General features: G+C 43.9%; 3 protein-coding genes across 5 annotated transcripts; 2 read left to right on the forward strand and 1 right to left on the reverse strand.

The window, feature by feature from the left end:
- Window positions 1-19: 19 nt before the first annotated feature.
- Window positions 20-12,148, reverse strand: zhx3b (zinc fingers and homeoboxes 3b). 3 transcript variants are annotated; one of them, XM_049755348.2, is made up of 8 exons: window positions 11,675-12,148; window positions 6,581-6,745; window positions 5,271-6,161; window positions 5,043-5,129; window positions 3,526-4,953; window positions 1,712-2,383; window positions 769-1,009; window positions 20-689 (listed from the first exon to the last, which is right to left on the reverse strand). In XM_049755348.2, exons 3-8 carry the CDS (start codon window positions 6,006-6,008, stop codon window positions 679-681), a joined length of 3,177 nt encoding a protein of 1,058 aa, XP_049611305.1. In that variant the 5' UTR covers window positions 6,009-6,161; window positions 6,581-6,745; window positions 11,675-12,148; the 3' UTR covers window positions 20-678. The 3 variants fall into 3 exon arrangements, with proteins under 3 accessions (XP_049611305.1, XP_049611306.1, XP_049611304.1); XM_049755349.2 differs by lacking the exon at window positions 6,581-6,745 and having other exon boundaries at window positions 5,043-5,114; XM_049755347.2 differs by lacking the exon at window positions 6,581-6,745.
- Window positions 12,149-14,021: 1,873 nt separating this feature from the next.
- On the forward strand, window positions 14,022-17,072 carry rab5if (RAB5 interacting factor). Its single transcript, XM_049755354.1, has 4 exons — window positions 14,022-14,321; window positions 15,298-15,401; window positions 15,490-15,619; window positions 15,907-17,072. Exons 1-4 carry the CDS (start codon window positions 14,214-14,216, stop codon window positions 15,946-15,948), a joined length of 384 nt encoding a protein of 127 aa, XP_049611311.1. The 5' UTR covers window positions 14,022-14,213; the 3' UTR covers window positions 15,949-17,072.
- Window positions 17,073-17,604: 532 nt separating this feature from the next.
- Window positions 17,605-25,020, forward strand: dhx35 (DEAH-box helicase 35). Its single transcript, XM_049755350.1, has 21 exons — window positions 17,605-17,732; window positions 18,013-18,140; window positions 18,217-18,309; window positions 18,872-18,949; window positions 19,079-19,183; window positions 19,639-19,700; window positions 19,781-19,850; window positions 20,208-20,267; window positions 20,549-20,661; window positions 20,730-20,826; window positions 21,028-21,186; window positions 21,293-21,503; window positions 21,590-21,714; window positions 22,131-22,185; window positions 22,298-22,488; window positions 22,576-22,653; window positions 22,735-22,864; window positions 22,951-23,032; window positions 23,249-23,320; window positions 23,444-23,555; window positions 23,894-25,020. The coding sequence occupies exons 1-21, from the start codon at window positions 17,693-17,695 to the stop codon at window positions 23,930-23,932; spliced, it is 2,100 nt and encodes a 699-aa protein (XP_049611307.1). The 5' UTR covers window positions 17,605-17,692; the 3' UTR covers window positions 23,933-25,020.
- Window positions 25,021-25,770: the final 750 nt, after the last annotated feature.

Genomic DNA, 25,770 nt, shown 5'->3' on the forward strand with positions numbered 1-25,770 from the left:
AAGCTTCAAGTGTACACAGTTTTGGATTTTGAGTAGTGAAATATTTTATGACATTTTATTCTACAAATACACTTGTAAAAATGATACATTTAACCTAAGTAGAGAACCTTGGAAAAGTTATGTTTTACAGTCAAATGTACATAATGTAAATGCTCCATAAAAATAAACGTTCGTATGTCGAGGACGTCAAGGAGCACTTGATGATACGATACAAACAAAAGTCCACCACCAGTCAGTTATTGTGTTGTTGTCTTCTGAGAATGAAGCATCCCATCCTTTATACATGTATATACAATGTACCAATGAATGGACAAAAATTATGAAGAGTCCATCTTGCACTTCTTTGTCAGTTGACAGTTGAGTGGCAAGATGCCTTTTTTTTTTTAAGGCTTCAGGAAACCCATCCATCAGCAAAGCAAATTATGGCGAAAGATCCTCAGTATCTGTAGAACCCCACCACACTTTTTTTTTTTAATTCTACCATCACTTTTTCTTCCACTACTACTTAAACAGCCAATAAGGGACATGATGCACATCAAATCTTAAGAAGGGGCATGAAGAAAACAAAAGGGTCAGGGGTGGGCTACAGGTTTTTGTGTCCATCTTGCGTAGCGGCTGAGGTCACATCCACACGCCATTTTCAAGGCCCATTTCCGTTTGGTTATCTTGCCACGTTTGTCAATCTGCTCCTGTAGCGAGTCAAACAGTAAAACATTACCATTAGAGTGTAACTACATTTCATCTTACACTTCAAGACACACAAACTACCTTTAGTAGTCTTGTGAGTGTTGCCCTCCCCTGCTTGGCCGCAGAGCGACTGCTCAATTTTCTCGTTACTTCCTCTCGGGTGCGGCTCCAATGGGGAGGAGCCTAGTGGCGGCGGCGGCTCAGCTGCCGCTGCGGGTTTCGAAGTAGACTCTCGTTCTGGTCGAGTTGCAGATTCCTTGGTGGCCAACCAGTGTCTCACCAGATCTGTTGTCAAACCGGTCACCTTTGCCAGTTCCTGCAACTGCAGCCGGAGGGACCAGTGTTTAAAGCTGCTCATTTCACTCAACATTTGCACAATAAAAACACATGCAAATGAATCAATTCAATGCAACTTGGCACAGAAACAGACACTTTCTCTCCTGAAGTACAGAAGTGTTGGATGTGATTCACAAACCTTTACCCTATAATCTGAATTCATAGATTTGTTTCTGAATACATTTTATCATGCTGAATCAACTTTTTGGAGGTTTAAGTTAAAATGCTGATTGTTTTCCTCCATTCACTCATCTTGGAGCATTCCTGCTCATTCCTCCTGTTGAAGTAGCAGCCCCGCCCAATCCAAGAATACGCCCCCCCGTGCCATGTCATTATAATGTGAGGAGTCACCACCGTAAACACACACCCAGTTTCTCAGAGCAGCTATCCCTGCAACTTGAGTTGATATGTGGTTGTTTTCATTTTGGAGTGTCAAATTTGATCATTTTGACAAATCCCCTGTAGTGTGCTCAAATATTAGTCATTGTGTTTGGTTCATTGATTTTCTACGTATATGTAGTTTTGAGATCTCCTACTTTATGGGTGATCACTAAACACATCTTGAGTCTATGACCAACCTGTGCGAGTACAGCAAAGGCCGGGTTTAAACGAATTTAGTTCTGGATGAGATAACTACCAAAATGACTCCTATTTCAGAAGAAACTTTGACCCACTCGCTAACTCTTACCTGCGACTCTTCCTGGCCGCCGCAGCTGTCGAGGTGGGCCTGAAGGAAACGCTCATTATCCTGGTGGAGGTCTTCGTCCAGTGCCGTGTTCTGGTACGCCTCCAACCACTTGAGCTGGCTGTTCTTCTGCATGTAGCGACAGTCTCCGAACCAGCGCACCACATCGGGCCGGGGCAGCCCCGTGCCTGAGATGAGCTCGTCGTACTGAGCGGCGCTGGGCCACTGGGTTCGCGCGTACACTCGCTTGAGAAGGTGCAACTGCTCGGCCGTCTTCTTCCCTCGAAGAACGGTCCCTTTGACGGCGGGCGTTGGCGCCGGGTTCAAAGACACGCTGGATTGAGTGCTTGCCCCGTGGCCGTCCGCCGCCTCGTCCTCGGGTTTTCCGTTGGCTTCGGTCACCTTAAGCATCTTTAGATTGATCTTAATCGGGTTGACTTTGAGTTCGCCTGAAATGTCGTCGTTTAGTCCCTCGTCCCCGTTAGCTTCCGTCCCAGCGCCCGACGCCCGCGCCGCCTCTTCTTTCCGTCTTTCAGACGCCGCTGCTTTCTTCCTCCTCTCGGTGAACCAATTGTGTATCTCCCTTCTGGTCATCTTTGTCTCACTTCGCAATCGGTCCACTTCTTCTCCTGACGGCTCGGCAGCCTGAGCGAAGCTGGCCTCCAGCGCTTTGATCTGAATAAAAAACATCAGGCAAGAACAATGACAACTCATTCAATGCCATTGATTAGCAGTGTTACCAAACGATTTCCTCTCTCTCTTATATTTTAACCAACTGAGTTTTGTGTTTTATGATTGGATGCCGTAGAGCAGGGGTCGACGATTTATTAATTCTGGTCAAGACGCTCGTCCCGGTCACGTGACAGGTTTCCCCAGTCGAGCCGGCAAAGTTAGCAAAAATGATTTTTATTTTGAAAAATATAAAAACATTTTGGGGATTCTCTCCCAATTACATCCGTCGGTGCACCTGTGTCTCTTGACACAGGTGAATTCTGGTTAAGACGCTCGTACCGGTCCCGTCCCGAAGCTAGCTAGCAAAAATGAGTAAGAAAAAGAAATGTTTGGAAAGAGGAAAAGGCCCAATGTGGAGACAGAAGAAGAGGCTACAACTTCCAAGGAAAAGAAAGCTGGATTAAAATCAAGGCAGAATGTCCCGAGATCGCCACGAAAGCGCTGAAAACCCTGCTTCCCTTTCCAACGGGATTTTCTGCGGCTACAGCGACCAAAACAAAGCTACGGAGCAGATACTTCATGGTGAGTTTGATTTTGATGCGCTTTGTATTTGTTTTTATGCCAGTCGTATCATTTGACTTCATCGTATTTATATATTTGTTATAATTTTATTTATATAAATGTATTATTTATTTATATAAAGGCCGGTCCGCGAAAATATTTCTGACATGTAACCGGTCTGTGGCACAAAAAAGGTTGGGGACCACTGCCGTAGAGATGGCTTGTGGCAAATATGTCATGTCCCGTGAGTCTGAGTGTTCTTATTTAGTTTGTGAATGCGAGTTTGCGAGTAGGGGAATGGAGAGAGACTGAGGGAGCATACGGATGTGCTGTTCCTGTTTCAATGTAGTAATTGTCAACTGTTTTTTCGGTTGTTAATACACTTGAGTTCCCCAATATGTTTATGTACGTTGGCCAACCCAACTAATTATGTCACTATACACTATTACTCAGATTTATTCATGCTATTCTAAATTTCAGAATTTACAGATTCATAATGCTAAAACTGTACATCTAGAAATGTTCCTTTGTTGAGCAGTGTAATCTGTATCGATGTTTTCTTTGTTTTGTGGCCATGCGCTCACCTGGTGGGGTTCTCTCTCCTTGTAGCGGACAATGGTGAAATCAGGAGATGGTGACCTGGGCAGTTTGCGCGAGGGCGTGGAAGGGGATGTGGGAGTGTGCGTTGACGTCGGGCTCAGAGGAGCAGAACTGTGCTGCGGCGTTTTAGCGCCGCCATTTTCAGACAGATCGATAGGCCCAGGGCTGCCCTCATCACCGGCTGTTGCCCCGCTCCCTGACGAAGACTTGTTTGGCCCACCCGGGCCGGAGCGCGGGCCCTTGAGGTTACGGAGATGGTAGCGTCTATCGCTGAACCACTTGCGGACTTCGCGCACCGTCAATCCCGTCAGTGAGATGAGGCGGTCCACCTCCTCCTGGTCAGGATAGGCATTGTTCAGAAAACTGTCCTTGAGAGTGCCGAGCTGCTCCTGGGACTTCTTGCCCTTGCAAAAGCCAGGGTCCAGGAAGGTGTTGATACCGCGAGAGCCGCCTGCCACGGGAGACGGCGACGAGGATTTGGAGGAGGGCGAGGAGGCTTCGTCCATTTTGAAGGAATTGCTCGTGCTCGGATCCGCGTCATCCGCACCGGCGTCATTTTTGTTCCCGCCACTGCCTGTGTTTTTGCTCTTTTGCCCGTTGCTGTCGTTTGTGCTGCTGCTGCTGCCGTTCGAAGACTTGCTGTCAGCGCCGACTTTGGTGTGATATGCACTTTTACTGACGTCGCCTTTGCTCTTGCCGTTGCTGTGGCATTTCACATTGCCACTGCTCACCTTTGCATTGCCATGATTATTACTACCTAGAGTCAGGTTAATGACACTAGCTTGAGTGTTGCTGCTAATGACGTTGCTCGCAGACGCTCCTCCACTCCTGCTGCTCTTACTGCTGCCAATGATGTTGGTTCCCGAACTGCCGCTGGCCACCGAGCCCACCAATATACCGGCGCCCTTGTCGGCCACAGGGGCCGCAGCGGGCCGGGCCTGCATCGTAGGCCGGGCCGCTGCCTGGGGCTTGGGTGTGACAGCCAGCGCCACAGGGGTACCGTTGACCTGAATGCCGTTGGCCATCATGGGCTGCGTGACGATGACCCCGCCTTGGCTAATGAGAGACCCCTGCAGGATTTGAGGGATCCCAGTGGCCCCCAGGACCGTGATGGTGTGCGGAGCCTGACTCTGTGGCTGATTGTGTGCGCTAGTGGAAGCGGTTTGTATGACAGTGTTGAACATTTTCCTCCTGGCCTCCTCAATCTCCTCAGGAGACCAGCTGATGCCTTGTTTAAGTCGTTGCGCTGTGAACCAGATCTTGATCTGCTCCTCTGGGAACTTGGTGACCACAGTCAGGTAGCAGAGCTCCGCCTTTGTGGGATACGGGAATTTGCTGAAAGAGGTCTTCAGAAAGGAGGAGGAGTCCATGGAGGCATTGTAGGTGGGTATGCTGCTCAAAGGAATCATCACCTGGATGGGAACAGTTGAGAACGTGAACACAAGGCTTGCATGCAGACTGGCGTCCATGTTTAATGAACTCGAACTGAAATGAGCATTACTTTGGGGAGATTCTTAGAAGATGAGGCATCAGTGGAAACCGTGGTCAAAGATGACTGGTGAAGGCTTTTGTTCTGAACAGAGAGCACCTATAAATACATTGGATTAGTGGTGCAACAATTAAACCACAGCAAGTCATTGTTTAGAGACCTTGTTTAAAAATTCACTTAAAAGTGTCCAAATCTTTGGAATTTCAGTGTTTAACCAGTAGCTATTCTGAGTGAACCAACCTGTGCGATGGGGGTCTTGAGCACCGGTAACGCTCCAGACCCATTGACGATCTGAATGGCTGAGGGGAGTGTGACCTTGGTTGTTCCATTGTTGTGGACAACTGTGGGCACGTGAACGCCTTGGGCCACTGTGGCAGTCTCCTTTTTCTCAGGCTCCTTGGAGCCAGATAAGGAGTGCGCATCTGACAAAGGCTGGGACATTACAATCCGTTTGAGCTCCGATTTGCCCTTCAGCATCTTCATAATTGGGGTTTTGGTGATGGAAATCTCATTATCTTTGCCTTCATCTGACCCGGTTGCTATTGTCTGCTCCACCACTGCCCTCTTATCCCTCCTTCTCAGCTGCAGAGGGCAGTTGAAGGTGCTGGGGTGAATCCTGGCATTATGAAGTGCGAGGCCTTCGAATTTAAGCGCCGAAAAACCACAGTTCACGCAGAGGAAGCTCGGGTCTGAACGGAATTCCGGGTGCCCGGCGTACACGTGGTCTAAGAACAAATTAAGGTCGTAGGTTTCAAAGTTGCAAGGCTTGCAGATGTATGTCCCCGTGTCGTCTACGACAGGGTCTGCTGTCTCTAGTTTGGGCGAGAGCGCCAGGTCCGGCGGGCTGCGCCTGCCGCTGCCTCCGGAAATCGTAGTTTGCCGCTGGAGAACTGGAATGTCCGCTTCGACGTCCTCAAAGTGCCGTATGATCTTGCTGGGGATCATACAAGGTATTGTGGACTTCCTTTTGCTGGCCATGGTGTGGCCACACGGCGGGGAGTGTCGCTCAAATAACTGCCAGTGGGGGTGTGATCGGGAGGATGGGTCGTTGCTGGCAGCCTATAGGCCGGGCGTGGAGGGAGGGACAGCGCGCAGCACGTCCGTACGTCTACTTGGAACTTTCATGGTAGCCTGGAGGGGAAATGTGGAGATCACAAAACATTTGGGTGGTTACATTGAACGAAAAACACAACTAGCATAGCAACTTGTTCAGGAGGGTTGCTCGCGTGCATTAAGTAGACAAGCTTAATCGTAAAAACAAGCGGAGGATACTAGCAATTAACGTGATGGCTTTCTCTACACTAAAAGCAATCAAACCTCCAAAGGGAAGCTCATTAAAGTGAATTTTTTCAACAACTCGACTTCTTCTTCACCAAAGCGGGATTGCTCCCGTTTGACCCACTCCTTCCCCTCCCCCGTGCCGCTATGTCTCACTTCCCCACGATCGTGACCCCACCACCCTTTCCACTCCCCCATTTAGAGAGAGAGAGAAAAAAAAAAACGAGCCCTTGCACATCTTCACAAATATTGGGACAACCGCCACCGCTCACCTTACAGCTCTACTCGTCAACTGTCGTTTGGGAACATCCCTCAGCTTGCTGGTAGTTTTGTTGCTACAACTGAGTGAATATTTTCCTCCATATCCGAGGCTTCCTGGGAGGAGTTTCACCATCCCTCCTTCGCTTGCTCCCTCCTTCCCTCCCCCAGGCGAGGCACTGGGCAGAGGTGACCCAAAATCCTTCTCAAGTAAGAATTATGTCACCTTAAAATAATATGACTCCAATAAACGTAAAAAGTAGTCCTCGTAATAATTACTTGAGCAAGGGTTACTATTTAAAAAAAAAAAAAAAAAAAAAAAAAAAAAGAATTGTGTTAACTGGTGACTAACCTGATTCTTTTTTAAATAGAGCACAAATGTCAAATAGGCAAGATTATGCAAGAGTATACACAAATTGAAATATGTGCAGGGTTTTGACTCGGGGGTGACGTCCTGCGGCCGTGGGTTACGTTATGGCTCGAGATGGTGCAAATGCCCTCTGCCAAACCTCAAGTTTTTTTAGGTCAGTTTGCTTTTTAACAGGAGTGGTAAGTGGTTTGTCATTTAAGTAAATGTAGTTGGTTACTACCCACCTCTGGCAAAGTACCGGAAGATGGTTCTGAGACAATGGCTCACCAATTTGAGTGGTAAATTCAAAAGCCTCTCCAAGTCCCGCCCCTTATTACACAAGGCACACTTGCTGATAGAAAGATACAAATCAAAACATTGGCCATGTCACAAACCTGTCCTTCTCCAAACACCGTCAAGGCCTTCCTTCTGTCTTTCTCTTGCTGCCACAAAGTAAACACGGCAAAAGTTATAGCAAGAGAAAGGTCATGGTAGGTTAATTTCAGACACCAGTTAACGATCACTCCGCAGGGACGCTACTCTTTAACACGCCAACATCAGTTCCCTTCATTGAAATGCTAAAACGTTGGTTCACACTGCTTGAGAACAGAATTGGCTTCCATTTGATAAGAACCCGACAATTTCTTCCCCCATGACTTTAGCTATTAGCCGCCACATCGTGCGGAACTTGAGGGAGCAAACTGGCAACTGAGATTTGGTTGCATTGAAGGAACGTGACCCCTTCGAGCATCCCCGGGGGAGAGTCCCTACTCTTGTCTTGGGCTGTTCCGCACCCCTCCTACTACCCTGCCATTCACTTCTGCATCAGGGGGCACCGCGCTGCCAAGGCGGACTGGTCACATGACCGTAACAAAGGCTTCTGGGTGGACAGTCTCGGTCATCCATTACGCGACTGTCGGGTGGGACCAGCGCGAGCGAACCATGGGGGATGGGGAGCCGCTTTGGGGTGTTAACTGTCGTGGAGGAAGCGCAGAGGTGTTTCACAGAGGAATTTTGCCTACCCGATACCCCCCACCAACCGCCGCACCCTTCTCACCCCCGCTCTTCGACGCCCCTTTCTTACTCCAAACTACAATCATGCAGGACTCCACCCAACTTCGCCACCTCACCCCCCCCCTTTCCCTCCTCGCTGTTCTTGCTCAGACTGGAATATTCCAAGCCAAGAAGCTCCTCAGTCGGAGGACATAAACTAAAGTTTGTCTTCACACACATATTTTTAGATTAAGTAAATGTATTTGGGGGGGTATAAAATCCAGTGCAATGAGCAGAGCTACAAAATTGTGCCGCAAAGATTTGCTTAATTAGGGCTCGCGCTATAGGCCTCAGTCAGGTGAGGATACGAACAAAGCAAGGTCCCCCCCCCCCCCATCAGCCGGCCTGTTGACTCATGGAGTATGAACGCAACGTCATCAAATTGGACGTCACAAGTGGCAATGGCGTCTTTGGGTTTGAGTGGCAGCATTTGCATGTGTGGCTTTCCTGTGCGATTTTGAAAGAAGCCATGGGGAGGTGTGTGTGTGTGTGTGGGGGGGGGGGGCTGGGAGAGCAAGGCCGCATATGTGCTCACGTTCGTATGCGTGTCGGGTGCGGGGGTGGCTGCCTGCGTGCCAGTGAGTGCGTGTGAAGCTTGTTTACGAAGCTTGCGAGTCGGCTCGTTTTCCTGCGGGTGAGATTCGCAGTTCTGCCTGTGACACAAAGAAATCTTTTTTTCCTGCTGGTCATTCAACACCCATTTGGTGGTTCCGCACAACGTGACCTCTTTTCATCCCTCGGCCTGACTTTTGCGCAGGCCTCGGGTGGATCCGCAAAGTATAAGCCAATTATAGCACACGCTACTCGAAAGAAGGTGGCACGGAAGGGCCACGAAAATACCCGTCACTAAGCAGCGGACGCACTCGTGCTGATGACAATGCTGTGCCTACGAGATGTCCTATGTATGCTGTTTGCTTGTTTACTCGCTTTCAAGCTTCCTCGCTTGTCCTTTTACGTCACTCGGATACCCCCCCACCCCATCCGCCTCCATTTCCCTTTTGGCCCTCCCTTCTTTCCCAGTGTTCCTCCCCCTCCTCCTTCTCGTAGCATGCTTGGCCGAAGGAGACAGGTCGGCAGCGCCACTGGTGTGTTACTGTCCCCATGGCAACCACCTCCTACCCCTTCACCCCAACCACTAGCACTACCCACTGGCAGTTCAGGCACACAAAATGGGTGTGAACCACGCACACAGGCAAATTCATTGCGGCTACCAAAGTTTGTTTTGTTTGAAGCCACATTTGGAGCATCCTTGGATTGCTCTTATTTTAGTACTGTTTCCCAGATGGGTGCGGTCGCCAGGTTAAATTTTTGGCCGGAGATGATACGGACTCTTCCTGATGACCACACGCCTCAGTGCCCTGCCTTGGTTATGTCTCACTCTCTTTCTGTGTAGAATGAATAAAGCTTCTATCTATCTTTGGCCTTGGTCTTCAGTGAACTAAGTTGCATTGAAATAAAAAAAAAAAAAGAGGTAAAGCCCAGTTTATTTAACTTTCCTTTGTTTATCAACTTAAGAGTTCTTTACAGTTGCTCCTTTGGCGACATTTGCAAGTCTCTGAGAGATTTGCTTTATTCGTCCATGACTCTAGCTCAACATTGGCAACTGTGAAACACTCAGTTTCCTACTGGGCCAGTCTATCCTCTCTGAGCGACTCAGGTCACAGAGCAGATGGCTGTGTGGGCTGCAAAGGGCTGCAGTGCTGTGGCCTCTGTCGGGGTGTGCAGAACTGGGCTGCTGAATAGAGAGTGACACAGAGTGAGTGAGGGAAGGAGAGAGAGGAAAAATGGCGTCGCATCGTGCTCTGCGCTGTCCAACCTAAAATGGCTGACATCGCACACGGGTTGCTAACCAGTCGAGCAGAACGCAGGCTGCCGCCACTGACCCAAACCTGCTTGCGTCGGATGTGGGAGTGAATCAGCACGCTCTTGGCAAGACTGTAAAAAGCTCTTGACAAGCAGTTGATGCCGAGCTGGTTTTCAACTCGGTAGAGAAATATGCGTGACAGTGGGGAGGGAACGTGACGTTGCTGAAAGAATGGCACCGTGAACTTGACTTCCTTGTCGAAGCCTTGAGTGAAGACTGAGGGTACAATTCAAACAGACATATCTCTCATTCACTCATCCTCTGCAAGGTGAAATCCGAAGCCCGCAAAGTGTGGAAAGAGTTGCAAGTATTTTATGGAGTTACGGCTAAAGAAAACTCTGCAAGCTCGAGGTACATCTGTGTTGTCGTACATATGCTGGTTTGGGCCTTCACAGCACTACAATCTGATTCCAAGATTGAGTCATAGGCACTAATGTCACCGTGGGTGAACCTTTAAATTCCCCAGAGTCACACAGTCATGACAACATATGATTCATCACCGAGCCAGCATGCTAACTTATCGTTGACTACGGGGCATCGCAATCAAGCCGCTTGGACTTAAACATAAAACAAGAAGCAAAAGATGAGGCATAAGATTATTTGCAAAACATTTCAAAGGAGCCGCTGTTTGTTATTCTGATTAGAAGAATCGCAAAGGGTAATATTAATATTATAAACCATGTTAATGAAAAGTCAAGTTTGGAGATAAAAGGAGCACAAGGTAAGACAGCAATTTGAAAAACCTTTAAAAAAAAAGGCAACTATGCGTGTCATTCCAATTGGAAAACTTAAATTATTTTTCATAGCACAGTACACACAAAAGGGCAACAATTTCTATAGTGTGGTAGGAGTACTGCCGGCTTTCTCTAGTGGTGTGCAAAAGACTCATTTAAAACACAAAATATAATCAATGACAGTGGAACTTGTAGATATGAGGTGTGTACATAACATTTAAGCTTTTTTTTAAAGTTAAGTTATATTCAAAAGTACTTTATGTGCAATAAATTTTAACTGAATCGTTATGTAGTATTTGTTTCTTTTCCTGTTGATCGTATAACCAGCATTTGTTTGCTCGCCATTTTTGTGTTTGCGATCGGGAAGATTCCCTATTCAAACACTCATTAGGCAGCACAACAATACAATTCAGTGGATGATGTCACAAGAAAACTGGATCTATATTCGTGTTGGCTTGTTTGTATATATCACAGTGGCTTACAATAATAAATATCCAAGTTCAATTTGTACAAATCCAACTTTTGCCATTTTCACCAAGGAACACTGCAGTACTCAAGTATTTTTGGAGGTTGTGTATCAAAAGCCTATTCACAAAACTTTTAATGAGTGTCATTAAACTGGGACAATTTCATTCATAGTATATTTTAGGTTAGAATAATTAAATCTGTTGGAAATTATACAGTGTCCCCAATTATCAGCCTGCATAATAATAATAATAATAATAATAATAATAATAATAATAATAATAAATCTGAAATGGAATGGGAGCAGCCGAATGGGAACGTCATCGCCATCACACATTTCCCATTACGATGCGTGTTCATCCTCCTTCCGCTCAACTTAGGCAGGCGGAGTGAGTCCCAACTTCGTGGACACGACGATGATACGCGTATTGGAACCTTCGTTCTCGCAGCACAGAGTGGGGAGAAAAAATATAGAAAGACAAAAGTCCTCAGCTCTCGAACAACCCTCTCCACCCACCCCCCGTCGGCTGTCGCCATTTTAAGCAGGCGACGTACGGTGCAGCTGGCCGGAGAAGGTGGACGCGAAGTTGGGCGAAGGCTGAACCGGCAATAGAAGAAATGCAGATCGGGAAGCGGCACTCACCTCACGTTGTCGGCGCACGTCGTTGAGGCAAACAAAACACACACCCTAAAAAGTTTTCAGTGGTAGCAGCTCAGCGGAACCAACACACCGACAGCAGGTCGGCGCCTCATTGATGGTAACTTGCAGGAGGAAGCTGCCCCGTCCATCGGCCGATCGTCAAGACGCGTGGAGCCCCGTCGCTCGCGCCCGCGACCCTGCTTCGTTCGGTTCGAGCTTGTTGTTTAATTTCGAGTGGTTCCAGTGTGTGAGCAGCCAATGGAGGGAAGGAAAATACGGCGGACGTCGAGAGGGAAGAGGCGAGCACGTGACACGCATACGTCACTGACGGTGGAGTTGGCGTGAGAGCGTGAAGAGGCGAAGAGCCCCAGTGAGAGGAAGCGGTGTCCCGCCGTCATTCGAACCCACATACATCGGACTTGTCGAGGCCCAACGTACCGGCACTGTTCAACTGCATGAAGTACGGCTAAAATTACCATGAACTCACCTGTCTCTCCAGGTGACCTCTCTTAAAGACGCAGGCCCATACCAGTTGGCAATCAAAAACGCTAAAGTCTATTTGCGTTTCAATCAAGCACAAGAACCACTCATTAAAGTTTCGCCTGCACCAGGGGTGTCAACATTTACATCTGCCATCAAATTTGGCATGTCACACTTCAAGTTTTCCAACCTACCAAATTTGCGACAGTTGTTTATTTATTTCGATTTTGCAGTGCTTCTGTGACATTTTCTGTCCCAATTATATTTGTAAATATATTTGTTTTGTTTAAAATTGTGTTCAAAGACCTTTACAAGTTATTTAAGTGCTTCAAATTCTATTTTGTGGAGTTTGAACGTTCTCCCTGAGACCGCATGGGTTTTCTCCGGGTTCTCCAGTTTCCTCCCACGTTCCAAAAACATGCATGGTAGCCCACTCCAAATTGTCCAATCCTACCAGCCAAAGACTGCTGGAGTAGGCAACGGCATGCTCGCGGACGGATGGGTGGGTTGGCGGATTAGGGTTGGATTAGGTAGGTAGGTTAGGGAAGTCATTGGGATGGACGAATGGATGGGATGAATAGATAATTGCACATCCACCACAGTAGGTGGCGCTATTCATTGAGTCACATGCTCTGTCTAAATTCAAAGGCTGAATTTGAAGTAACTTCTGATGTTGGTGTTCAAATTCACGCGGCCTTCAAATCCGGCCTTCGTTTCTATGGAGATGTGCCCAGATTTTGGATTACACTTTTGTAGCCTTGTAACCTTGGCTCTTCTGCTCCGCTCCTCTTTGACATGTCTTTTCCCCCAGCCTATCAAATTGCTGCCATCTTGCAGTGGTATAAAAGACAGGCAAGTGAGAGTCGCTAACCCTGTTCAAATTCACCATGGTTTAGGGTAAGCGTGCTCAAGTCTGGTCTTTGAGAGTCCCTATCCACAAATCACACAGAGAGGAAAAATACTGGTCCGAGGAAAAATCACAAGCGCTTAGGCAAGAATGCAAAGTGGGAACAGGTTTTGGGTATTTGTCTGTGATGGTACGGTATTTAAATGGGGCATAGAGCAAAAAACGTTTTTTCCCTTCCAAATTTGCTAGTTAACTTTGAAGCTTGATATCCTGAGGGATTATAATTTTTTGTTGAGTTGTTATACTGGGGTTGAAAATAGTTCCTAGTTAGGCGTAGCGGCAAAAAGGATCTTATGTAACTCATCGCCTATCCAAATAAACCGTTTGCGAGTTTACCAGGTAAACAGCCAAATGAAATTCTAATATTTACTTCCTTTGTCGTTGCAACTGATGCAACTGATACTTTACTTGAACTTCAGACTCACCAGCCACCTCTAAATTCAAAACATTGAAATGGGTAACGTGGCAAATAAAATATTTGGGTATAAAAAAGTACGAGGGTAATAATAATTGTAAAGGTTATAAAAAGTAGGTTCGGGTTTCAAACTTGGGTGAGAGTTTCAAAACAGTGGGTTAGGGTTTTAGAGTCAAAGTCAAAGTCAAAGTCAGCTTTATTGTCAATTTCTCCACATGCCAAAGACACACAAAGAAACCGAAATTTCGTTCCCCCCTATCCCACGGTGACAAGACATGGCTCACAACAGACAAACAAGTAAACAAGTATAACAAAAGCGTGCTGAATACAAGGACAGAGATGCAATATCAGCACTTGTTTTGTATCATCCCTATATCTGCAAGGAGTTCTACCTGAGGATGCTAGTGTATTGTGTAACGTTCGTAGGGCCAGCATTGGTTTACATTTATTGACCACTTGATGTCGCTGTATATTTTCTGAATCTTTTTTGGCAACAGAAACGTCCGGACGTCACACTAGCTGATTGGCTAACTCTGGCTGGGGTCAAAGAAGATTGCGCATGCTCAGTCAGCCTTAAAAGGCTAGCGTCCGAAATCTGTCAGATCAGCGTACTGTCTTAACTAAATAGCTTACTGACTTGCTTCCATTTACTCGGCGCCAGATACTTAAATCTACTATAAAGATCCTTTAGTTTGTAAAATTTGTTTTTCTACGCGTGTGGCGTAAAGAATCAGTAAAGAATGACGAGCAGCTCGAAGCGGAAAGAAGAAAATCATTTGCTAAATGGGGGTGTCAAACAGTCCACATGGAGCAAAGCGTTCAACAGTAATGCCATTTGGGAGGGGAAGGTCAGTCAGCAGCGCTTTTCAACTCTAACCTGTCGTGTGGTCGGATTTTGTTTTGCGCAAAACACCTGCCTTATTGTCCGTTGCATCTTGGGCGGATAACATTGTATTGCAGCTATGTTAAAACGATTCGTAATAGGTATACTTAAATCAAGCTAGGATCATATTTTGAGTAACATGTTTTCATTTGCCGAATGCAGAATTGGTTTTGTATTCCCCAAAGAAATCGCTTCATATGTTCTTTTTTTTTTTTTTTTACATCTTTATCAGCTTTTTTACTCAATGACAAAACGAAAGAAAGGGTCCACTAATCAGCAACCTTGTAATGAAAAAACAAAGTAAAAACTATTTCTGTGTGAGCTACTGGAACCGACCGTAATTTCCTGAGGGCGAAATCACAAGGGATGAATAAAGTTAAGTCTAAGTATACTATTGTGTCGATACAATGTAACTCCATTCAGTTTTACTCATAGAAAGTGAAACAGGAAAAACAAATAAGGCACCCCAAAAAATTTAGTTTTACTCATAGAAAGTTAAACAGGAAAAACAAATAAGGCACCCCAAAAAATGGCCCTGTGTCATGCTGTGTTGAAGGATAAGAATAAAAGATTTGTTTTAAGGCGTTTTCCAAAATGTAGAGTAGAGTATAGTGCATTTATTGTCATTGTTCAACAGGTATACAACAAAATTGGGAGTGTGAATTGCACAAGATTATATACATCTTTGAGGAGGTCTTTCTAAAGTTTTTTTTTTCTGAATTGAGGTAGACCATGGTACCTCTATGATCAGCTGACCTGCAGCATTTCTCATCATGCAATACGTGAATTTGATGCATGAGTATTATTAGATAACTATTAGGAACAAAACATGTTACTTAACCGATCCAACAAGAAAAAAAACCTTGTGATGTGCTGTGGGGATTTAATTGAAAACGCACCATTACAGTTAATTAATTTTTTTTATATATATATCTTTGCAGGATGAGTTTTTAGATGTGATTTACTGGCTCCGGCAAATCATTGCAGTGATCCTTGGTGTCATCTGGGGTGTCGCCCCGCTTAAAGGATTCCTTGGAATTGCCATGTAAGCATTCTTCAATCTGGAATTTCCTTCCTATTTTATCAGTTTGATGTGATGGGCTCATTTTCTCGTCACGTTTTTGCCTTGTTAGATTCTGCATCATCAACGCTGGCGTCCTCTATGTCTACTTCAGCAGCTTTCAGCAAATTGACGAGGAAGAGTACGGTGGAACGTGGGAGCTCACCAAAGAAGGCTTCATGACATCTTTTGCTCTTTTTCTGGTGGGAGAATATTTCATGATGGCGTGGATAGACTTTCTGAAAAACATCTTTTAGGCTTGTAATATATTGATCTTGGTTTATGAAAGCAGGATTATTTATTCGGTTGAATAAAAAATGTATATTGGATAAAATGGGATTGAAGCAGTTGCAGTCCTACTGAAGATACGTTACATTCAGTATATTCTGGAACAAAATATATAATTATGGAGCAATGACAATTGTTCTTGTGTTAAGCTTGCCGTTGATGGACTCTGCTCTTAACGTCTCCCATTGTTTGTCCTTCTCAGGTGGTGTGGATAATCTTTTACACAGCCCTACACTTTGAATGAAAGGATTCCACTCAACACTTGATGCGAACATTAATGTCGACAAGCAGGGACTCTATGGCTGAAAGGGTGCCGGCGTACCCGCCAACAGTACGACCCCTCAGTGTGCGCTGCATAATGGAAATAGTTGGTTGAAGATCAACATGATAAAAATCAGTTTCTCTTGTTGCCGGGCTGCTTTTAACGAGTGACAAACATTCATTCTTACTCTCCTGTGTCGTCACCATGTCTGACAAAACATGCAAAAAAAAGAATAGTGGCTCTGGTTCTATTTCTGATGAATCAAAGTCTTGATAGAAAATGGAGGGTGGATGCTATCATGCCTGACCTATCTGCTGGAAAAACATTTGTATTGCCATTTGTTAGAAGATTCATTTCATTGTACCCCTACGACTCCAGTGCTGGTCCCTCAAGTTTTAAGATGCAGGTAACAAAGCTCATTTTCATGACACTCATCCTGGAACCATATTACTGAACCCAATATTACTGCCTTTGCAATTTGATTGCTATTTTGTATTTGTTTTTCATCACTTGCCCTGTCTATTTGGAGCAACATTCTCAGTTGGACCGCAGCACGGTGACGTTTATCATTTGTTCCAAGTGTGTTTGGTTTTTAAGAGTGGATGCATTTTAATATTGCTGTACCTCATTTTACCAGCCTAGATCCAAACCTGTCATCACGATACAGTATTTGAATCATGATCTGTCCATCAAGCAAGGAGGAAACCGTTTTCAAATGTAAGCTAAACTTGGCCTGAGCACACTAAGACAAACTGTTTGTGTATTGCATTGTCGGTTATTAATAAATAGAAAAGAGGGTAGAAATAATTTAACGTAGCTTCCAGATCAGTCTTACCTCTTGTTTTGATATTAATTTAAAGTATTCTGTAAATTCTTTTCAATGAACCTGTTGTCAAATCCAAATCTCTGTACTTGCGTTGCGTCTTGCAGGATGTAACGTTGCTAAGTATTTTCTAGTCGAGAACATTTGTTCTCAGTTCCTGCAAAGTTGTAATGAAACTGTTAGCCTAAATATGCAGATTGGGTGTTGAAACGATCGTGTTTTTCAGATCAAATCTTTTGGGAATCATTAAACATGGGCTTTATTTGGCCTCCATTTTCAATGAGATGGTCTGTTTTATTTTTAGCCTTTTTAAAACAAGTAAATCACTGAAAACAAAGGGCTTCTATTTTTAAGAAAATGTGGAGGTTTATCTGCCAAATAGTATTAATGAACCGTTTACTGCCATTTCAATATTTGCCAAGTACGTTTTTCAAACGTGTAAGCGTGGTTTGCAAAATTCAGGCTGGTAAATGAAATTGCTTACAGATCCCTGTAGATGGCAGTGTTGCATCGTGTCGAATCTGAATTGGAAACCCTAACCCGAGTTTAGACCATAGTTTGAAACCCCAACACTGTGGGGACTGGAAGCTGTGCGGAAGGAATGGAACTTAAAAAAGATGTCCCTCTCTATACACAATACGAGAGATAATATAACACAATTAACAGCAAAAACAGAAACATTCCGGTTTAACGCAACAATTATACTTCATGGCAGTGCTAAAAGAAATAAAAAAGAAAAGTAACAAAGACGGGGACATATTTGATTAATTTCCGTGCAATGTATTATTAGAAAATCTATGAATGAATCTTCATCAATTGTAATGCAAATCCTCCAGGCAGTGCAAATTTTGGCAGCGCTGACGTCAACGACCAACGAATACACGTTGTGACGTCAAATCCAAGATGGCGGGCACCCGTTCCACGATGAAATTTTGGAAGCCGGGTAAGTTAGTCTATATGAGTGTTCGGCATCGTTCATAGTGTATACGACTCTATATTCACTCCCATATAAACATCTTTACAAGCCAGTCATCCTTGGCGAGACTTTAAGCCTCAATTCGGAATATGCGCGATATGTGCAGCCAGTCCTGCGGAAAGTCGCCTTTCAAATTAAAACATGGGGCGCAAAGTACAACGGGGAATTATTCGTCGTTCTTCGGATTATGCTTTGCATTGCACGCATTGGGTACGGTCAATCCGTTGACCCGCGTCCGTGTGTTTAGGGTCCGAGGCGCCTGGGATCTCCGAAGAACGTGAACTGAACACTGAGACCAGCGGTTCCACTGTCGTCTACAATCCCTTCATTGCACTCTCCATCGAGAAGCAAAGACAGAAGCTCCCCGTTTTCAAGGTGTCCCTAACACCTTAGTCATGTCCCCCTCGGCCCCAAGCCACTGTGTCTCATCGTGGACCAAATGTATTTGCAGCACAGAAACAACATCCTGTACATGGTCGAGAGCTTCCAGACGGTCATCATAGTCGGGGAAACTGGATGCGGGAAGACGACACAGATCCCCCAGGTAAGTGCAGCATCTTGACAACTTTGCAGTGATGCAAAATAATGTCTTAGTTGACAGTACAACAATACTCACAGACATACTGTATATAATTTATCCTGCATGAAAATAACGACTAATAGCACATCAACTTACTGAGTAGTAGGAGATGAAGTCTATTTTTGATTTGTGTCTGCATGATAGGTAACACTATCTACCTTCCAGTGGCTAAAGTGGGCTTTAAATCATGATGCACAAACAGTTTTAAGTCTTTATCTTTTAAAATGCAATATTATCGTGTGCTGTTTTTCCTTATAATGACCCCAAAAAGTTTATTTGAGAAGGTGGCTTGAATGGATTAATAGCATTTAACTTCATTTTAGTGGGGAAAGATAATTTGAGGAACAAATGTTTTGCATCATGTGAATTTTTTTCCTAATCAGCTGTGCTCAAGTGTGACTTATCGTCAACATGACCTCTTCTCCGTGGCGTGGCCCGATTTGTCCTGTGTCAGCACTCCTGCAACTTTGATGTCATTCTGCTCTGCTCATTCTGCAGCTATCTTTTTCAATTTGTCTCCCCTCAGTACCTGCTGGAGGCTGGCTGGGCGGCCGAGGGCAGGGTGATTGGTGTGACACAGCCTCGGCGTGTGGCTGCTATCTCTGTAAGAGCTCTGCAGATTTCATATGATTTGCCCTTTCTTTGCCACAGTCTTTTCATTCAAGGAGGATTAGTTGAAAACTCAAGGACGCGGCAGCCGCTTTAATCAGTTTTTGCATTTCCTTGATGCCAGGTGGCTGGCCGTGTTGCGGAAGAGAGAGCTGCCAGATTAGGACATGAGGTGGGCTACACCATTCGATTTGATGACCGCTCAGACCCTCAAGCAACAAGGATCAAGGTATTCTTGTTCATATGGTTAAGTAGCATCTATGTTGCAATGGATTGAACACTAATGTAACAGCAGATGCAGACAGACAGTACAATAGTAATCAGTCATATATTATTTAATGCCGCTCTGATGAGCTGAAACATTAAACATTAATTTCTTTTTGTCTTACACTGCCTCCAGGTAGCTAAGGCAGCCACACCAGAAAGAGCAGCCAATATATAGTGTGTCTTTAATGCTTTTGAATCCTATTTAATTATATCATTATTCTATGACACTTTCGTTATTCGTCATTACAATTTCTTTAATTTTTGTTTCGGGGTGCCAGATGCTGTAACAAATTAATTGCATCTTTGTTGACAATTTGTGTTAGATTGTTTTGACGACTTAAACTTGTATGTCAAGCTACAACTGCATAATACAGACAGAAGCTCATATTTTTGTGTCACTGTGGCTGTGGGCTTCAGTTCCTTACAGATGGAATCTTAATCCGGGAGATGATGGCTGATCCCCTGCTTAAAAAATACAGGTAGTGTCATGAACTGCAAAGTTGACCTTGCTTAATGGCTCAGAGCAGCTGCAAAGTTTCTGCTTTGCTTTCTTTCTCAGTGTCCTGATGCTTGATGAAGCGCATGAGAGAACCTTGTACACAGACATAGCCATTGGCCTGCTGAAGAAGGTATTACGCATTCAAAAATGTAACCCAAGGAACTTAAACTTGTATACGTTTAATAAAAAAATGACAGAGCTGAGGCAGAGGCTTTATGGCCAAAAATTATATTTAATATTTTTGTAAATCATTGTAACATTATGCACAGTGTGAAGCTGTTACTCTTCTTGTCTCTTATCAAATGTTTTATGTGACGACACTAATATTTGTCCAATCATGATTGCCCCTGCCTTTGATTATTATTTCATATCTAGTTTTGATACACTGTTGCAAACCTTTCCAGCTCAGGTGCTTTGCGTTTGCTGTAGGTGGAAAACTTTCTCTTGTTTCACTGTCATGAGGCTTACAAATCTTTTTCTTCTTCAGATCCAAAAGAAACGTCAAGACCTGCGTTTGATCGTGGCCTCCGCCACTCTGGATGCCAAGGTAATTAAGATGGACAGATATGCTGCAGTGGTGAAAAAAGTGGAAGTCATTGCCAGGTCAGATTGTGCTACACTGATAAATGCCATACTGCGCAAATGTTAACGTCAACTGAAACGTCAGTCTCGTTATTCAAGTGCAAGTTACTCAGTTTAATTGGGACATAGGTTTCAGGTACAACTTGTCAAAAAAATAAAAAATACATTAGTCATTATTGTCTTGCTCAGAGGTTTGACAGGAATTTTGATTTGTCTTGCTAACCATACAATTGCTGCTTCCTGAAGAAATTCCACGAGTTCTTCAACCAGAACGAGTCTGGAGATCCCAGCAAGGACACGTGTGGCATCCTAACCGTGGAGGGCCGCACCTTCCCAGTGGATATTTTCTACACTATCAGGTAGTGAACCCTGTACAACCTTCAGACTTGAATCTTTTTACATGGACATCTCTCTGTTTGGTCCCCAGTCCTGTACCAGATTATGTGAAAGCCACCGTGGAAACTGTGATGAAAATACACGAGTCGGAGGAGGCTGGGGATGTGCTGGCGTTCCTTACTGGACAGGTTTGTGGCTTTGTTTCTTAATTCACATTACACATGTGCACGGACTCACTCTACTAGTATTGCAAAAAGTTACTGCCCAAGTACAGTTCAGTTGTATTGAACTTTTAAATACAGTTAATGTTTAGGCTTTCACACCCTGTGCTCATTCTTTTTCTTTCCGTCACATTGTCATTGTCTTGCGCGTTGGCTATGTCCTCGCAGGAAGAAGTGGAGAAGGTGGTGTCCCTTCTCGTGGAGCAGGCCAGGTCTATGTCACGGCAAGGCATGAAGAAACACCTGAGAATTTTGCCAATGTATTCCGGTTTACCTTACGCTGAGCAGATGAAGGTGTTTGAGCGGGTGCCTGCCACAGTTCGCAAAGTAAATCCACTGCCAATGGGCAGTTTTCTAGAATCGGTTTCATTTCATTTGATCCACTGTAGTTACGACTGCCTTTCACTTCTTCAAAATGTCTCGCTTCTTCCAGGTGGTGGTGGCCACTAACATAGCCGAGACATCCATCACCATCAACGGTATCGTTTTTGTCATTGACTGCGCTTTTGTAAAGCTCCGTGCGTACAATCCCAACACTGCCATTGAGTCACTGGTGGTGACGCCAATCTCCAAGGCTTCAGCCAGCCAGAGGGCAGGAAGAGCCGGCCGGAACCGACCTGGGAAATGCTTCAGACTCTACACAGGTGTGTTCTTTATAAGAAAGCAAGAATAGCAAGTTTGTCTTCTGTGAGCGTACTCGTGCGCTGAAAACGATGATTCTTTTCATCAGAGGAGGACTTTGAGAAATTGCCTGCCTCTACTGTGCCAGAGATGCAGCGCACCAACTTGGCTCCCGTTATCTTGCAGCTCAAAGCTTTAGGCATTGACAATGTTTTGCGGTTCAGTTTCCTTTCGGTGAGTGGAAAGACAAAATAATTATGTGATTTAAAGCATAAAATATGTAGTAACCTTCGAATTGCATTTTTACAAATTGAAAGATTCTAAATACTGTTCAGAAGTTTCTCTCGCTCTCTTTTAAATTCCATACTGATAAAGAACCCTTCATACTCAGATTTACACCTTTTTTGGCAACTTGGTATCAACCTTAACTGGGAGGAACCAAAAATTCACACAGAAACACCCAAGACAATATTCAAATCCCTAAAGCTTTAACTTTAAATAACAATCAATAATCATATTGGCAAGTAATAATATAATAACAAATAAAGTTGTGAAATGCAAGAAAAGGTTACAAACTTTATCTTGAAAGTATGACCTTTTTTCGACTGGAATTACTCATGCAATCTTTTTTTTTTTAATCCCCCCCACAGCCTCCACCAGCTCAGAGTATGGTTCAGGCTTTAGAGCTTCTTTATGCTCTTGGAGGTATGAAACTGACTTGCTCTGAGAAGCTGTATTCCTCGTGTTCACCATATTCTGCATTTTTGGGGGGATTGTTGCAGTAATCATATAAAGATAGCTTCCTCTTTATTTGTAGGCCTGGACAATTACGGACGTCTGACCGATCCTATGGGCATGCGGATGGCGGAATTCCCTCTCAGCCCCATGTTTGCTAAGATGCTTCTGGATTCTGGAAATTTTGGCTGCTCCAAAGAAATTGTGACCATTGCAGCAATGATGCAGATTCAGAATATCTTTGTTGTTCCGCCCAATCAGAAGAAAAACGCTGTGAGGAGACTAACAATAATAACAACTGTTGAAGCGGTTTCCATCTTTAACCATTTTCTGTCACCTCCCCCCCCCCCCCCCCCCCAGGCTCGTCAGCACAGAAAATTTGCTGTTGCCGAAGGAGATCACCTCACCATGCTGAATGTGTATGAAGCTTATATGAAGGTACAGTGAGTGGATATTTCCCGTGCAGGTCAGGAAGTCTGGAAGGTCTGGCCTCTATTTTTCCCCATTTGAATTCTGCAGCACCAGAAGAGCTCCAAGTGGTGCCAGGATCATTTTCTCAATTACAAAGGTCTGCAGCGTGCCGTGATGGTACGAGAGCAGCTGCGGCGCCTCATGACCAAGTTCAAGGTGGTCTGGACTTCTAGCGAAGGTACACTGGGTTTATTGTAGCAAGTGTTTTGTATGGCCCCGACTCACTTCTAGTAACCGCTTGCTTGCTTGCTTGCTTCATTGCAGGTGATCCTGATGTGATCTTGAGGTGCATCGTGTCTGGGTTTTTTGCCAATGCAGCTCGCATACACCACTCTGGTTCCTATAGGTAAACACTCTTTTCTAGAATGTATTTCTGACCGTCCACCTTGGTGTTCTGCCTGAAGTGGTGTTTCCCAACCCTTTTCTTTTTTTTTTTTTTTTCTCGGACTAATGGCGTGAAATTGGACTATTGAAATCGAAACATTGAAAACTTGCTTGGCACACAGTGGTTGTGTTTCATGTACATTGTTTATGACCCTAATGATATTCGTTTCTCCCTCAGGACTTTACGAGACGATCGTGAGCTTCACATCCACCCCAACTCTGTACTCTATGGAGAGAAACCACCAAAATGGTTAGTACATTTTTGTTGATGTCACAAATGTGGTGTCAAATACCGTGTTTTTTTGTTTTCCTCAAATTTCTTGAGAAAATAGACACATGAAGTTATGTTTTTGGCAACACGGTTCTACCACAGGGTTGTCTTCAATGAAGTGTTGCAGACAAGCAAGTACTTCATGCGAGATGTGACAGCAGTGGAGTCGTCATGGCTTGTTGAGTTGGCTCCCCACTTCTACAAGCAAGCTCAAGTAAGCTTAACTAGGCACATTTGCCTTGAATTATTAAAAAAAAACGCATAACTAAATTGTAATTTGTTGTTCAGTGTTTCCTCAAGTTACACGTTCAATTTGTTCTGTGACAATGCTCATAACTCAAAGCATTTGTATCTCAAATTATTTTCAATACAACCTTGATGAATAGAATTTGACCTTTTTACATGTCTGTCCATTCTCATCAGATCAGGTTGTAATTTATTGTTCTTTCTGCAGATGAAACCGTGATGGACGTGTGCTACTCAGTGTTGTTTTACTTGGTCTTGCGTTCCTCACCTACTAACAGAATTACTTTTGTCTCCTTTCTCTTTCAGCATGGTTCCCTTGGCAGCAAGCGTTCCCGCATCCTGTAAACCTGCTCATCTTCCATGTAAATAAAGATGTAATACAGTATTTATTGATCATGTCTACGCGCACAACTGTGACCATGCTTGATAGCTCTCGCTTTTTGATAGTTATCTCCTTTGTATTAGATCCGTGCGCACACTAATGAATGTGAGATGAGGTCATACTTTGTACATAGTCAGAGAAGGCTCAGGTCCGGGAATCCTTGCAGTCTTGGCCATAGGCTTCGGTATTTTTCTTTTATTTTAGAATTTGTATTCGTTGGATACTGGATGATAAATTATGGGGAACAAATGAAATGTTGTGAATGGTTCCCATGTTGACACTGTTAATTCCTTTGCCCTCTCATAACCTAGGTGCCTTTAGGAACGTGACTGGTAACTTGACCTTCAGTTTATTTTTTTAATTTCTCAAAATGGTCCCATGATGACACTGTGAGAAGACAGACTTAACCCTTTGTGCAGCCTTTTCACCGTTGAGTGCCAATTTCCTTTCATTAATCTAGTTGTCATTTCATTCCTCTATGGATCGTGCAAAAACACATGAGCATTGTACACGTAAAACTGTGAAAACCAAACAAAGTGCTATTTGTCAGTATGGCGAATTATAATGTAGTTAAATGCACTCAGATGTAGCCTAAAGCCTCAAAAGAACTATTAAGCATTTACAAAACCCTTTCATTGATGGTTAGCCACCAGAATGTCCACAACCCTTAATTGTGTCATCTAGAAATGGGGTACTATATTTCAATAAACTGGCTTCTGTTTCGAATTAATAGTGCATGTACACTTAAAAAATGCTTTTGTTTTTAGGTTTTCCTCAATTTTCAGCTAAAACGACTCTATTACAAGTTTGCTGTGATATTACTAGAGTTGCCTCTAATTCATGGCATTCAGAGACTTGCATGACTTGTACCACTGCTGTAGTTCCGTAAAACCAATCTCAGCCCGAAGAAGCACAACGTACAGTAACTAAGTGAACCAAACATTGCATGTTAAATGGCCTGATGCATACTCAAGTTGTCACCGGTATAAATTATTGTCACTTGCCGTTTCTTCTCTTACATCCTAAAATAAAACCTGAATAATGCATCATGCATGAAGTGTCACTTCTATTCTTGGGCTTTTATTCACTTGTACAGGTTAACCACTGGGTGTCACCGTTAGTCCACAAACGTGAAATATCAAGTGTATCAGGTGTAGAATATAATTTTAGATGTAGAAATAATATCGTGTAGTCAGTACAAATTGAAAATTAATTACAGAATATTTGCAATGTATAAAATAAGTCTTCGGCATGTATAATATTAGTTTGCTGTTGTTACTATTCCACATTATTTCAGTACACTATGTGGAGGAATTAGACATTTAAATATAAATTTATAACTTTTAATAAGCATCATTTTAACCAAAGCACAAAACCAATACATTACATGGTTACTTAGATACCGGTGGTAGTAATCTGGTTTGGTGACAAAATGCTCACATATAACACTTTTGGAACTCACAAATCCTCTTCCATGGAAAAATACCCAAATGCAACAATTTTACACGCTCAGTCAATACGGGAATTATTATTCTCTTTTTAATCGCCCATATTCACCAAGAAATACTCAATAGGTGCGTGAGAAGATGCGGACCGTTTTTTCCAGCAATGGCCACTAGAGGGCAGACAAAACATTTGATAATTTTACGCTTGCAACATTTAAGTAAGTAATATTCATATTAGTGCGAGGAAACCTTTTCCAGGAAAGTGGGTGACATTGCTTGTAAGGTTGAAAAGAGATTTAAAGAGATTTGATTTTTATTTTATTTGAGATTGGAGAGACTGCCTTGATGTTTTTTCC

The sequence above is a fragment of the Syngnathus scovelli genome, chromosome 2 (genome assembly GCF_024217435.2).
Source record: "Syngnathus scovelli strain Florida chromosome 2, RoL_Ssco_1.2, whole genome shotgun sequence".
In the NCBI taxonomy this organism is placed as follows: domain Eukaryota; kingdom Metazoa; phylum Chordata; class Actinopteri; order Syngnathiformes; family Syngnathidae; genus Syngnathus; species Syngnathus scovelli.